The 14,208-nt window shown below is 40.8% G+C and overlaps 1 protein-coding gene across 1 annotated transcript in view; it reads left to right on the forward strand.

Annotated features, from left to right (window-relative positions):
* Positions 1–14,208, forward strand: part of DMBT1 (deleted in malignant brain tumors 1) — a 54,508-nt gene that overhangs the window by 8,272 nt on the left and 32,028 nt on the right. Inside the window, 4 exon segments of the mRNA XM_030951763.1 lie at positions 3,077–3,092; positions 11,342–11,653; positions 13,267–13,472; positions 13,955–14,174. Coding sequence (XP_030807623.1) covers positions 3,077–3,092; positions 11,342–11,653; positions 13,267–13,472; positions 13,955–14,174 — 754 coding nt within the window.

Below are 14,208 nucleotides of genomic sequence, written 5' to 3' on the forward strand. Positions count from 1 at the left end.
AGAAAGAATTAGTGCCTCAGAGTTTGGGGTTTAGTCTTCTCCAAGGGAGAGCAGAGCCTGGGAAAAGCACAGTAGAATGCAGTTGAAACTGAGAGTTGTGGGGCCCTAAAATTCGTAGTGCATTGTCAAGCCCTCTCAAGGGAAGATTCCTGCTTGTGGTCTGTTGTGATTGGACTTTAAATGTATATTTGGGGTGAGTGCAGGATTTTGGTTTTGGTTGATGCACCATGGGAAGAGCATTCTGCTGAGACCCCCATGCTCTCCGCTGCCCAGTGTCAGGGTGGCACCAACGTGTCCAGGGGTGGTAGGAAACCTTGCCATGCTCCCTCATCCTCAGTGCCTCACCTGCTTCCTTTTCTTTGTCTCATACAGATGCCACGAGCACAGCCCTTCTTACAAATCCTCCAGGTTTGTATTTTTATATGTTTTTTCCCATTTCTCTGATCCATTACTCTTGAAGTGTCATAATTACTGTTTTGCAGGTGTGAGCTGTTTCATTTGCATATTATACATTGGGAAAAATCCTTTCTGGTTTTAATTCTTTATATGCTATTCATTAATCTTTTGGCTATTCATTAATCTTCTGGGTTTGAGTGATTCTATGGCTGGGGGTGGATTTCAGAGTATGCGGATTACATGGGACATTTTCTTTTGTTCATTCTCTGATTTTATTTCATCTTTTACTTTATTTCATACCCATGTGCCTGAAGCCCACAAAGTTAATAACTGCAAGTACAGGTCATAATTCTCTGAAGAGTTCATCACTTTTGTAGCCTGAGAGGAGCACAATCATTATGTTTCTTTTGAGATTTAAACTTGTGTTGCCATGGTTTCTGTATATAGAGCATATTTTTATTTGATCAGAAATAAATCTAAATTAATCACTTCTATCCCTTAATTTCTTTTTCTTTTCTTTTTCAGGTAAAAAAATTATTTGTGGTGATATATTTTTTAAGTCTTCCGGAATATTTCAGAGTCCTTCTTTGAACCCTTCAGAAAAAGCAGATTGTTTGTGGCAAATACACGTAACAAACAATTTCCTCATTATGCTCACATTTGACAACATTCAGTAAGTAAACCACTTTATCCTTGGGCAATAAAAAAAATTCCAAATCTCAAGGGCATTCACAATTCCTGGGCACATTTACCATCCTATAAGTGAATGATAAATATACATGGGAAATGTGTGAGTGCAGAATCCTATTATACTGTTTGTTCAGCATTTAAACCCCAAAGTTTAGCAAATGCTTTTTTTAATGTATTGTCATTTCTTCCTCAGGTTGCAAGGTGGATGCCAGAATGACTATATTGAGATCTATGATGGGCCACCCAAATCTTCTCCTCTACTTGGAAGAATTTGTTCTAGTTCTCATCTCACATACACCTCATCTTCAAACTTCATGTCTGTGAGGTTTTACAGTGACTCCAGATATTCCAGTGGAAGTTTTAGGGCTCAGTATCAGTCCCTTCCAGCAGACCGGAACACCAGTAAATTTCCATTCTATTTGTAATTCTGTTCTCTTAGTAGTGTTTTCTTTGCTCAAGAGCTTTTACACACTGGTTTTTTACTAAATAAGTATTTGTTAATATTGTTGAAGGAATCTCACATGGATGATATTCCTGTTTGAGTTTTGTGACTGATTATTGACTACTCACTTTCAGAAAATAACTACTTTTTCTTCTTTAAAAATATTCAATTTATTTACCTTTAGATGTTTTCTGTTATTTTCTAAACTCATATTCTTTGTACCACATCATAATTCATATGTATTTTTGTACCTTTCTGGACAAACTTTCACAGAGTCATAGAAATGTTGGTTAGAATGGACTTTTGGAGTCTATTCAAAACAGAGCTGCTGCCAACACCAGGTCAGATCCATTAAGAACTGGTCTGGCTGAGTGTCTAGAAATATTCAAAGGATGAAATATTGAAAGCTACTACTCTGGGTGACCTGTTCCAGTACTGTCCTATTGCTCTCATATCTAAGTCTCAAGTGTAAAAATAAGTGGTTTGCCTTATGAATTCTCTTCCCTAAATGGCAGCAGTGATTGCATTTGTTGGACTTCCAATATGAAAGCATTATCAAGTACCCAAAATCACTAATAATTCATATATTTTTTTCCCCTAGCCCTTCTGTGCTTGCCAGCCTACATGTATGCAGTGGTAGACAGACACTATCTCCAGTCCCAGGGCTACTCAGTGGAGAGCATCAGCCTGGCAGACCCTCAGTGTAGACCAAAAATTACATCAACTGAGGTTATATTCAACATCTCATACAGCAACTGTGGTACAAGTAGACAGGTTGGTGTCAAGATATTTGGGACAGCTCTGGGCATGGGAATTTAATAGACGTTTAGAAAATTGTCATCGATTGCAAAGGGTGTTGTTGGCCACAGGCACGCAAAACACAGAAAAGTAGCATGTGTTTCTGGAGGCTGAATTTGGTTAAATATTTATACTTATCCTTCCCAGGGTACTTACATCCTTCCCTGTACCTATTTCAGAATGATGTTCTAGAGAACAAAAATAGAGGGGAGAGTTAAGCGAGCAATCCCATCCTGGATGCTTGGGATTTTTCAGTGTGACAGGTCCTTTCTGACTGCCAGCACCTGGGACATACATAAGTTCATAATGCTCACAGTGAACATGACCCCACGTGGAAATTTAATACTCATTTAATGTGTCAAACAGGGCAACAACGAAACAATCACCTACTCCAACGTGATTAAAGTGCCTGCTCCTGGCCAAGTCATCAAGAGGCAAAAAGACCTTCACGTGCACATCAGCTGCAAAATGCTGCAGGACACCTGGGTTCAGGTCATGTACATTGCTGATGATGTCATCGATGTCAACAAAACCCAGTATGGCAGATACGAAGTCAGCCTGACGTTCTACAACTCCTCATCTTTCCAGTGGCCAGTGCATGACTTCCCTTACTATGTTGACATGGATCAGAATTTGTACCTCCAAGCTTCTCTTCACAGCTCTGACCAAAATCTGACCGTGTTTGTGGACACCTGTGTGGCATCACCTAATTCTAGTGATTTTAGAACACTGGTCTATGAATTGAGCAAGAGTGGGTAAGAACTTTGTAAAAAATTACTTTAAAAGCGTCTCTATGTGTTGTTCTAAAAGAACTTAATTTGTGAAATGAGGTGATTTAGGACCACTGTACATTGGTTGTAATTCTCAGGGCAAAATTCTTCTAAGAACAACTTTTTGGCAAAGCCTGAGTAAAATTCAGAATGGTGACCAAACATCATTCAGAAGTTGCAGTCAAGCACTGAGATTTCACTCAAGGAGTCAGTGAGGAAATTGAGGTCTGACTTTGTTTCTGAAATAGATGTATGAAAAGGAGGGGTGTCCATGGATCTACATTTCTGTACATCATAAGTTTTACAGCATCATAACTGGAGTACAAAACTGTCTACTCAAAAAGAAGAGAAATTCCTTAGCCTTTTCTTACTATTCCAGAAACCTAAACCACTTTGCCTAAATTCATACCAAAGTACATTGAAGCACTAAAGAGAATGTTTATTTTTTAAAAAAAGTATATTAAAATTAGGTTTATGCTTCCAGAGAAGAAAGGAGAACTTTCCCTTTCTGCAACAACTTTCAAGGGCCTCTTTTCAGACAGTTAATCCTGTTTGCAAATGCATAACAGGCTCTCACCTGAAACACAGAAACCAGCAGAACCATTTTTCAGCTATTCATGTTTACACAGAAAATGTTAAGCTATGAAATTTCTGTGCTGTGCACATTTAGTATTTTCTCTTCTTTCTAAAAGCACAATTTTTAAAGCCTTTTGATTTTTCTTTTACTTCCTGGTTTTATACTTAACCTTGAAACTTATTGCAAAGAGAGGGTGTAATAGTGCTTCTGCTCATGAGAAGCTGTGAGGTAATAGCTAATCTTGTTGATTTTATGTTGATTTTATTTCCTAATGTCGATTTTATGTCCTCCCAGGTGTGCTAGTGACCCTAGCTATGCTCTCTTCCCCTCACCACATGGCGACATTGCTCAGTTTGGATTTAACGCAAAGAGAGGCTGCCATAGTGCTTCTGCTCATGAGAAGCTGTGAGTTAATAGCTAATCTGTTGATTTCATGTCCTTCCAGGTGTGCTAGTGACTCTACCTACTATCTTTTCCCCTCGCCACGGAGCGATATTGCTCGGTTTGGGTTTAACGCCTTCTCGTTCGTGAGCCGATTCCCGTCGGTGTTCCTGCGCTGCGAGCTGCTGGTGTGCAGGTACCACGACTTCCCCTCCCGCTGCTACCAAGGCTGTGTTAGCAGGGTCAAGAGGAATGCAGATTCTTCCCACGAGCAAGTGAATGTTGTTGTTGGACCCGTGCAGCTTCGGGAAGCTCGCGCTGAGAGCAGGAACATTGGTAAGTTTAAATATCTTGAATAACGTAACACTCTGTGTGTTACTGTCTGTTTGCATTTCAGTTCAGACAGGAAATCCAGCTCTGAAATGAGCTTTTGCTGGTTTATTTACAATTTGGCTATAATTCTTATGGGGGATTATTATTTTTTATTTATATAAAATAGTTCTATTAGATTTACAAGCTCTTTCTATCATAGCCTAGATCCATTCTTTGTTCTGCACATATCAAGTGGCAATTGATTAATTTCTATGGGAAGAGGGATGAGATGTAATTAATCTGATTTATATTAATTTTCCAAAGCTGTCTGTGCCTAATTTGCATGTCTGTTATTTATTTACAATCAATGTCTAGGTCCTCTTGGAAATGCCGTTTCTCAGTGTCCTGTATCTGCTGTTTCCACTACCAGAAAGCAACACCTTAAGGTCTTTGAGTGCAATCATTACAGACTCCTAGTTTCTCTTTAATTTCTTGCCACAATCTTTTCTTGTTTTGCATAGTCACAGAATAATTTGTGAAATAATTTGTGGTTTTCTGATCAGATCCAGATTAGAGCTTTTTAACTCAAAATGTCTTTGCCTAATTATCTTTGCAATTAACTAGCTCAGGGAAAAAAATCAAACCAGTAAGTTTCTCTCTGACTCTTTTATGCACAGGGCTGGCCTCTGACATCCAGGCAAAAGGGGAGACCCTGAGCTCAGAGCCTGCTGCCAGCTCCCACGTTCCTCTGGCTGTGACCACCGTGGTGCTGGCAGCTGCTGCTCTCACACTGGGAGGATTTCTTTGGAAGAGGAAACTGCAGGAGGGCATCCCATACCAGAAACTGTGAGAGGCAGCTCCAGGCATGGAGGTGGAGGGATACTTTCACCAGCCACCTCCTTCGTTATTTGGGTTCGCAATCAGTGTGAAGGGCAGCTCCTACTTGGCTATTCCACCATCCAGACCATGTTTGAAGAGTCAAGATTACACCTGATGTTACGATGAACTGCATTCATAAAGCAACCTGATTTTAAAACCTGAGGTGTGAAGAAGGATTGATTCTTTCATCCCAGCATCCAAAAAAACACCTTCAGTGCTGGACGTTTTGAAGCTTTTTTGTTGAACTCCTCATTGAGTGTCTGCCTGAGAAGACTGAAATAGGTGACCTGAGAAACAAGAACTGATTTATTTGGCCCTTGCTGATATGCAGATGAAACACCTGTGTAGCACCATAGACACACTAGGAAGTAGTACAACAAAAATGTTTCTTTGCAGTAAAAAATCTCAATAATGAGCCATAAGCAAATATGCTCAGGGGCTGTGTGTGAGGAATTATTGCTGTACAGCATTCCTGACTTTGGGATATTGGTTTTTCCCAAATCCATATTTCTCTGAATAAATGTAGGCCATTTATACGATTTTATATGGAGGATGAATATAATCCCATTACTTAAATGTGTAATTAAAGAAAATGGTTTTTTGAGCAATATTTTTTTTTGTATACTTGCAAACATCCCACTTGTATGTGTGACCTCATGGCTAACACACTGCTGGGGTTTGAGAACGTGGCTTCTGACAAAGTGACTTTGCCAAGCAAGGATTCCTGCTCTTGCTCTCACACATTTCTACACCTGGAATGGGTGGGAAGGAGAAAATGTACATAAGTTCCCATAAGGAAGTGTGATCTCTCTCCTACCCCATGTGAAAACAAAATAAAAAAACAATAAAAAAATTATTTGGAAGAAGCTGCTTAATACAGGTGGAAAGGTCACTGGTATTGATTGAGAAATGCCCTTCTTGAGACGTTCCTGTTTTCCAACCAGCTGTGAAAGAGGCAAGTTCATTTGGAACTGAGCAGTGTCAGATGCGCAAGGTGAGCCAAAGTGGTGACGTGTGAGGAAGGTGAGCTGTGCTCGTGGGTGACATCCTGACCTGACCAGGAGGATGAGGGCAGCTCTGACAGGAACCAGCCCCACAGCCTGGACCATCTGTTCTTCAAGCTGCCTTCTCCTCGTGGTTCCAGGCAGGGCTCTCATCACCTCTCTGTGATGTAAAGAAGGGATCACTCAGATAGGGGCTGGCACTGCACACAGAAAGTGAGAGGGTTTATCCATGCTTGAGGAACAAGGATTTAGGGTCCTCCTCCTCCCTCTGCCTGCAGCCACCTTTGGAGGGCAGAGCACCTCAGAAGGCTGGCCTGCCTTCACCTGTTCTCTGGACCAGAGATTGTCTGGGCTCAGAGGAATGCAGCCATCTGCTCAGCACAGCAAGGGCCCTCCAGGACCTGGGCTTTCCTAACTCTGTAGAACAGGACCTTCCCCTCTCTCTTCCCAGACCTGCTGTATTCCCCTTTCCCTGTTCCTGCTGCTGTGTTGTTGCTACCACACCATCTTGCAGGCACCTTTTTACACTTCTCCTATTCTCTCAATATTATTTTCACAGACAAGCAGAAACACCCCAGACCTAGATCCTGATGTCTCCAATCCTCACCATCCCTGTGCTGTTCAGAGCTGAGTTTTCCCATAGCATATCTGGGCCAGAGCTCCCAGATGGAGAAATACCAAGGCTGGATAAAAATGCAAGGTAGAATTACCAAGTTCACTGGTTTCCATATTAAATATTGCTGCAGAAAGTGTTGCCAAACCGTTCAGGTGGTAGATATTTCAGATTCCTCCTCATTTCTTGCTATCTCCCTTGATCCACAAGCATTATAGAAATTCAGGATTCAGGAAAACTGGGTTTGATGAGGAAAGGGTCATGTGCTTGGGAAATGATCTCTCTGTCACAAACCCTCCTGCCTGGATTCAGACTACCACTCCTTTGTGGAGAAGGCTGTGGATATCCTTATTCCAGTGTAGATACTTTCCTATAGTCATGGCTGAAAGCTGATTAATCTTGTTTGTCCTTTCACCAGTTTCCATTTTTACCTTAAAAACCCACTATGTTTGCAAAGTGCCCTCACAATTGTCAGCAGAAGAAAAGGTGTTTTCAAGGCTCAGTGTAGCTTCATTCAGAGTGATGTGCTGGGAAATACCTCAAGCTGCCAGAAAAAAGACCTTGAGAACAAAAATATGTTACTGCAAGAGATTTATCTAGCCAGGGGAAGGGTGAAATACTGTATGGCATTTGCACTCACTAATTAAGGTTAATTAAAACAAATTATTTATCTATTTCCATCGTGCAGAGATTGCCTGATAATAAAGATCTCTAGAAATATCTAGATTTTTGAAATGAATAATTTATTTATGAAGAAGGTAGTGAAGAACTAATCAATCAAACAATCAATATTGATCTTTTCCTGGGCAGCTTAAGGCTTTCTTTTTTACACTTGAACCACCTGGGAATTCCTTTTGTGTTCCCCTTCCTCCTTACCCTTTTTCAGTTATTACAAGGGTTCGGAGAAGAACTGTGACCCATCACTCACTCTTGCTTCACTGATTGCAGTGTTTGATTGGCCACTCAAATAAACTGGATTTTTCATTGTTGTCAGGATGTCAAAACCAGAATATGAATAGTGGTGTGTACACATCCTCATTCATGTGCAAATGTGGTTGTTTGGATAAAGAAGAAACGTATTTACCATTGTGAATGTTCACTTTCAAGGCTTCCAAAGTTATCTTTGGCCTCTTATATTTTTCACTTCCTTCTTCCATTCCAATGATATTGGCCTGTGTGGAAAGATGTTTTAGATCATTCTCTTTTCCCCCTGGGCTTTGGTCTTCCTGCTTGGTGACTGTCCCCAGAGGCAATAAATTCATATGTGGCAACAATTTTAACTGGTGATAATTCCATGCAAGACATGATGGCTGTGGAGGTAGGGATGAGATGGAGAACAGTGCTCTGACTCTTCAGTGTTAGGATGATCATCAGAGTTTCTTGTTAAATTGTTAGAAACACAGAAACAGAGGAAAATAACCACTCTGGCGAGAGAGTTATGAATGAGAACTAAGCATTATTTCATATTGTAGAAGAACCTTGGATTCATTCTTCAAAGAATAATGCAGCTGTTATTGTCACTATGTAAAATTACACAAGGAATATGTTAAGACAGTTCCTTAATCTGAAGAAATCAGGACTTTTTTCCCTCCAATTTGTCGGTTCAAAGGATCAAATGAAATTTTAGAGGAAAATTAGTTTCAATCTATTTCTTTCACTATGCATGAAATCCACAGTTTTTTTCCACAGTGTTTGCACAAAAAGTTATCAGTTGACCCCGATTCTCTGACATTTCCTTGCAATCTGTCTGTCAGTGAATTTTGACTGGAATTTTGGCTTCTACTTTAATGTGCCCCAAAAATAATTGGTTTCTATTGGGGCCGGAGCTGTTGACTTCAGCTGCAAGGTTCTTCAGAGACCCCCCAGCCAGAATTAAACAGGGTCACTAGGTCTGATCTTATTTTATTTAAAGTCTGCTGAAGCTTTAGACATTTATGGCTCCCCAGGAAGACCTGCCACATCAGTTGGCAAGGGTCTCTTGCTATTTTGCTGGAAGAAACCCATTTAAGTTTCAAGATTCCACCACCAGCCCAATCCCTGACCAGGAACCTCCTCATGAAAGAAAAAATGCTGAGATGCATCAGCCAGAATTGAAAGGTATCTTTGGACAGGAGCTCTCTTTTTTTCTTCTGGTACAATGAGATGATTGTGAAACCTATAGTAGCATAAATACTTCCTTCCAGGCAATGGAAAATGTTACTCTTGAGATATTGTCTTTTTGCAAAACCCAGGAAGTTACAAAATATTAAATAACAAATCAAACACATGTTTGTTTCAGATTAGAGGGCTTTTTGTTTTTTGTTTTATTGTTCTGCTGAAGAAAAAGAAACCTGGAGAGCCACTCCCCTTCAGAAATAGAGAGTATATATTGTGAGGTCCTCTTTATCAGCAACACCTGGTGAGATGGGTACCCCCATGGTTTTGACATGGCTTCTCTTGTTGGGTCCAGCAGTTCTGGAGGCCAAAACAGGTAAAAGATTTAGACTTGTTCAGGGCACATAAAAAAAAATATAAAGACTGCTTGGAGTCCTCTCTGTTGGTTCCAAGAGCGGAAATTAAATTCAGGCTGGTATTGGTTTGGGCAAAAGATTGGGAATTGGATGAAAGAGCAGAGTTTTGTTCTACTAAAATTATGAACTAATCATCAGAGTGGATGATAAAAATGATTGGAACCATTTTGTGGATTTCATTTTGCTGCCACAGGGTCCTGCTCATCTTAGTGCCCTGTATCATTGCAAGAATTGTGTCTGTATGTCATGAATGAGGTATTCTTCCAGTTCCAGAAATCTGATCTCAAAATCATGGAAAGATTTATTTCTTTAGTTATTTTCCATGTGTATTTTATTCCAGAGTGTATGTGTGCACACATATGCTATATATTTAATATTGCTTGTATCATTTGGTTCTTCTTGGCATTATGTACAATTTAACAAAATATAACATGAAGTTAGGTTTTCACACTCTAGCACTGTGGTTAAATGATGGACACCTAAAAATTATGAGAGATTAAATACTTTTATTTCAACTTTTTTTATGATCATAGAATTTTTCCTTCCATGATTACTTTCTATCTCCTGAGTAGTTTGAGTGACTTTGAGTTAATAGTTCTGTGTGCATCTTAGAATAATTGCTGATGACTTTTCTAATGAGTTATTTAAACTTTGTGATGATAATTTATATTACCACCATTCACCTCATCAATTCTCTCCCTCTGTCTCCTGCTTTTGTGGTGGTAACTCATCTCTGGCTGCTCTGTGTCCCAGAGCAGAGTATTTGCTGTATTTGGATAATCACAGGCTTTTGTTTTTTTGATACCTTTGAAGTGTGAGGAAGGATTCAGCCTATCCAATTTCATCCCCAGCTGATGGTTATGCTCTCACAGTGATGACAGCCCTTGAATGAAAGCAAATAAAATTGGCTTAAGTTGGTTTGATTTCCTAATCCCACTCTGACTTTTTGCCAGGTTTGCTGTTTCACCTCTCAAAAACCCTGCGAGCAGGGTTCAAAAATGTGCGTGCGCAAGTAGATATTTGAAGGAACAAGTCAGATAGAAGTCAAGGGGCACTTTTGTAGCTTTGCCCTTTGAAAGTCATAAAAACCAGGGCAAATTTAGTTTGGTCACCATCTTGACTGTACTTCTGGATCAATAGCAAAGAATTAGGTGCTGTGAAGAAATCCTGGAGGTGTTAACTTTTGAAATTTATTTTGCTTTGGATGACTTAGTGTTTAATAATAAGGTAAATATATACTTGGCAGCAGTGTAAAACATAACAAGTGCAGCTGCATGTTTTGATTTCCAGAGTGTAAATACTGCAAATCCAAAGTTAAAACATTTATTTGCTTGCTTACACTTGATAGCAAAGCCTTTAATAAACTTCTTCATCAAAAATGGATCTCTAAAATCAGAATTTTCATGCTGGTCACACCACAATGTCTAAACGAGACATAAAACTGAAAAGCAGATGGGCTTTACCTGAATGAATGCAGTAATCAACTGTATACAGGATAGGTTATTTCTTTATTTCAAAATGTAATAAATTTTACTGGTATATAAGAAATAAATCCACTGAACTCCTATTGAAATCTTTATAATCCTGTTGAGATCATCATCCATTCTGTAGAACATTTGGTGGAATTTTCCACTAAAGGAATTGGATGATGGATTTGATAAACTATAGGATTTGATGACATGTGGACTCTTGGTTCTTAAACTTGTCCCAAAAATTTCTTTTCCTGCTTAAACCGCTTGTGCTTAGCCTGCTGCCTAACTTTACTGCAGGCATCTTGCATAAAACACACGTGGCTGATTTGAGAACTGTAAGAGAAGAATAAAAAAGGAACAAATCACCTCCGTCCTCACAGGCACTTAATAATGGACTAGGCAACACCACCTAGGGACAACAGGGGAAGAAGGCAGAATAGATGCTCCTTCCAGTCTATTTCCCTGACTGTTTCATGCCCATGCCCTCTCTCCCAAAGCTCCCTACATCCATCTGGTGAACGGAAGGCACCAGTGTGAAGGTCGTGTTGAGATCTACTACCGGGGACGGTCGGGGACAGTGTGTGATGACTTCTGGGACCTCGCTGACGCCCAGGTTGTGTGCAGGCAGCTGGGCTGTGGCAGGGCCATTGCAGCTCTGGGAAGTGCCTACTTTGGGCAAGGCTCAGGTGACATTGTGCTGGACAACGTCAGGTGCAGTGGAAATGAGGTGTCCTTGCTGCGCTGCAATCACACGGGGTGGAGAATCCACAACTGCGCCCACTATGAAGATGCTTCTGTTGTCTGTTCAGGTACTCCCACATTTTTTTCTCCCCCCAAATCCTGTATTTTCATTCCACTGACCCTGCAGAACCAACATGGATTTGTCATCTTATTGCAGCAGTTCCATACTATTGTCTCCTTATTGCAAAAGTTTCAGACCTTCTTGGTGTTTCTTGTGGAGCAGCTCCTCAGACCACTGACCCTTTCTCCTTCACAAAGCAGCCAACTGACTCCAGTTCCCTTCTCAACCAGCCACCCCACTCTTTTATAGCACTCTTCTTCTCACTGGTTACAGCTGTGGCCTGTTAAAGTCAGGCTTGTTCCTAATCTTTGATAATTGGCCCAGCTACAACTTCTTAGGGGTGAGATTAGTTTCTACACTATCTGTATTTTCTTATATTCTATCCCCCTACAGATTTGTGTTTTTCTCATTATGTAAAACCTGCGCTTGCTCATCCATACAAAACAATTAAAAACACCAAAGATCTGATATACATTGCAGATATGCAGGACGATTGTTCCATCTAATCACCTGGCAGTGGCAATAAGGAAACAATTCAAAATTAGAGGCAAAGCTACGTCTGTTCAGCAAAGTTTATCAGGGAGGAATGGGGATAGGTGAATTCTCAATGGATTTCTTATGGGCAATAATAATTTCACAATCACAGCTCAGATTGTCATAGCTCACAATTCGCTTAGGATTGTTTCCATATTTTTCAAGTCTTCCTTCATTTAGGTCCATTAATGCTTTTTTCCTTCACAAATATCCATCCAATTTGAGTACTTTTTCACCTTGCTGTGTTCATTTTACTTTCCCATTATTTTTTAGGAGAATTTATTTGTGTCTTATTTTCTCATGTATTAACAATTGATCATCATGAACCAAGCATTGCTGATGACAATAGACTGTTCAGGTGTTTTGTATCAATATTGCAGTTTTCCATGTTTCCTTAGAGAGTAAGAGCCTGGAGAGCTGAATCTATGCTGGAAGGAAGTGTTAGCTACACCAGTGTTTTTCACTTAGAGGAAAAGAATAAAAATTGCTACCAGACCTGTGAGCACATCACACATAGACCTGTAATCTATGTGTGATATATTCAGAGCCTTTTTAAAAGCCATTTTTTTCTTGCCTGCATTCATAGCTCCAGTGCCTTCTACAGGCTGGATATATCCAACAGATGATTCAACCTGGTCCCCTCCTGCCCTTGCACCAAGCACCATCCCAAGACCATTGCCCACACTGTTCCTGGGGATGTCCTGATCCTCTGCAGAAGGGCATTCACAATGGGGACAGGCCCAAGCCCTGCTGCTGCCAGCAGCCCCACAGCTCCCCCCTTCATGCTAGGAGCCTGTGGAGTCTCAGGCTGTGCCTGGGCTGTGGAGTCCAGGGGCTGGGAGCAGATGCCACCCATGAACCTTACCCTGCTGACCATCTGGAAATACCACTTCCAGTAAAAATTTTAAATTGGCTGTTACCCATCTCCATTCTCTCCAGTGACCCCAGATAAGAAGGACCATGCCATCAGAGTAATTGCTCTTGATTTCACTTCATCCTTGAGGATCTGGGCTTGTAGCTACCACACAGACATATCCATTGCACAGTGCTCATGTGTGGGGTGTTTTTCTTCTTTTTTTTTCACAGAGGAGTCTGATTCAAAACAAGCAGAGGCAATATCAACATATACAACAGATTCAGCACTGGAGACAACCTCCACAGTAGGGACAACACCCATAGAATCAATGATGTCTCTAAGAGAGACATCAATGTCAGCATCAACAGTCTTCACAGAGGAGATGACATCCCCTGGGGAGATGGGCACAACTGGATTAACAACCAACACAGAGGAGGTGTGTTTTGCGGAGATAATCAAAACTCCACAGCTTTTGTGAAAGTTGTAAAGCCGGTATGTTTATTACAGCGCTGGACGCATGTGGGAATCGTTCTCCTAAAATGACATGCGTACTTCTGGGAACTTCAGGTCCTTTTTTATCCCCCTCTCCAATACATATGCATACAATTTCACAATAGGTTCGTACATATTCATTTTTACGAATTTCGTGTGACATTTGCCACTAGTTCTTCTTTAACAGAAAGAATTCCTAAGTCAGGTTGACCTGCTCTCACAGCAGTCTCTCTGTCTCTCTTTATCACCCTCTATCTCTTCCCCCTTATCTCTGTCCTTCTAGGAAAAGTAAGCTTTTGCAGTCAGGCTAAATAGCTATGTTTTCTAACCACACACTTAACTAAAAAATGTACATTTCACCTAAATCAAAATGGATTTCTGCTCTGGAAAATTTCCACTCTGCCTCACGTGACAACCCCATTTCAGACAAGCGCCATGGCGACATCAGCCCCCAGATCAGAGGCATCCTTCCTAGTGGAGATGGCCGCCACAGAGCCAATGACAACCCTAGCAGTCACACCCAACCCATGGCAAACGACCATGAGAGAGATGTCTGCTTTACCAGAGACAGAAGTGTCATCCTCTGCCCCACCACTGCCGTACTCACTGCCTGCTATGATCACCACAGTGGAGGAGAGCACAACAGGTAACCCTGTCCACTGTCACTCACTGTTCTCTTT

The sequence above is a fragment of the Camarhynchus parvulus genome, chromosome 6 (assembly GCF_901933205.1).
Source record: "Camarhynchus parvulus chromosome 6, STF_HiC, whole genome shotgun sequence".
In the NCBI taxonomy this organism is placed as follows: Eukaryota; Metazoa; Chordata; class Aves; order Passeriformes; family Thraupidae; genus Camarhynchus; species Camarhynchus parvulus.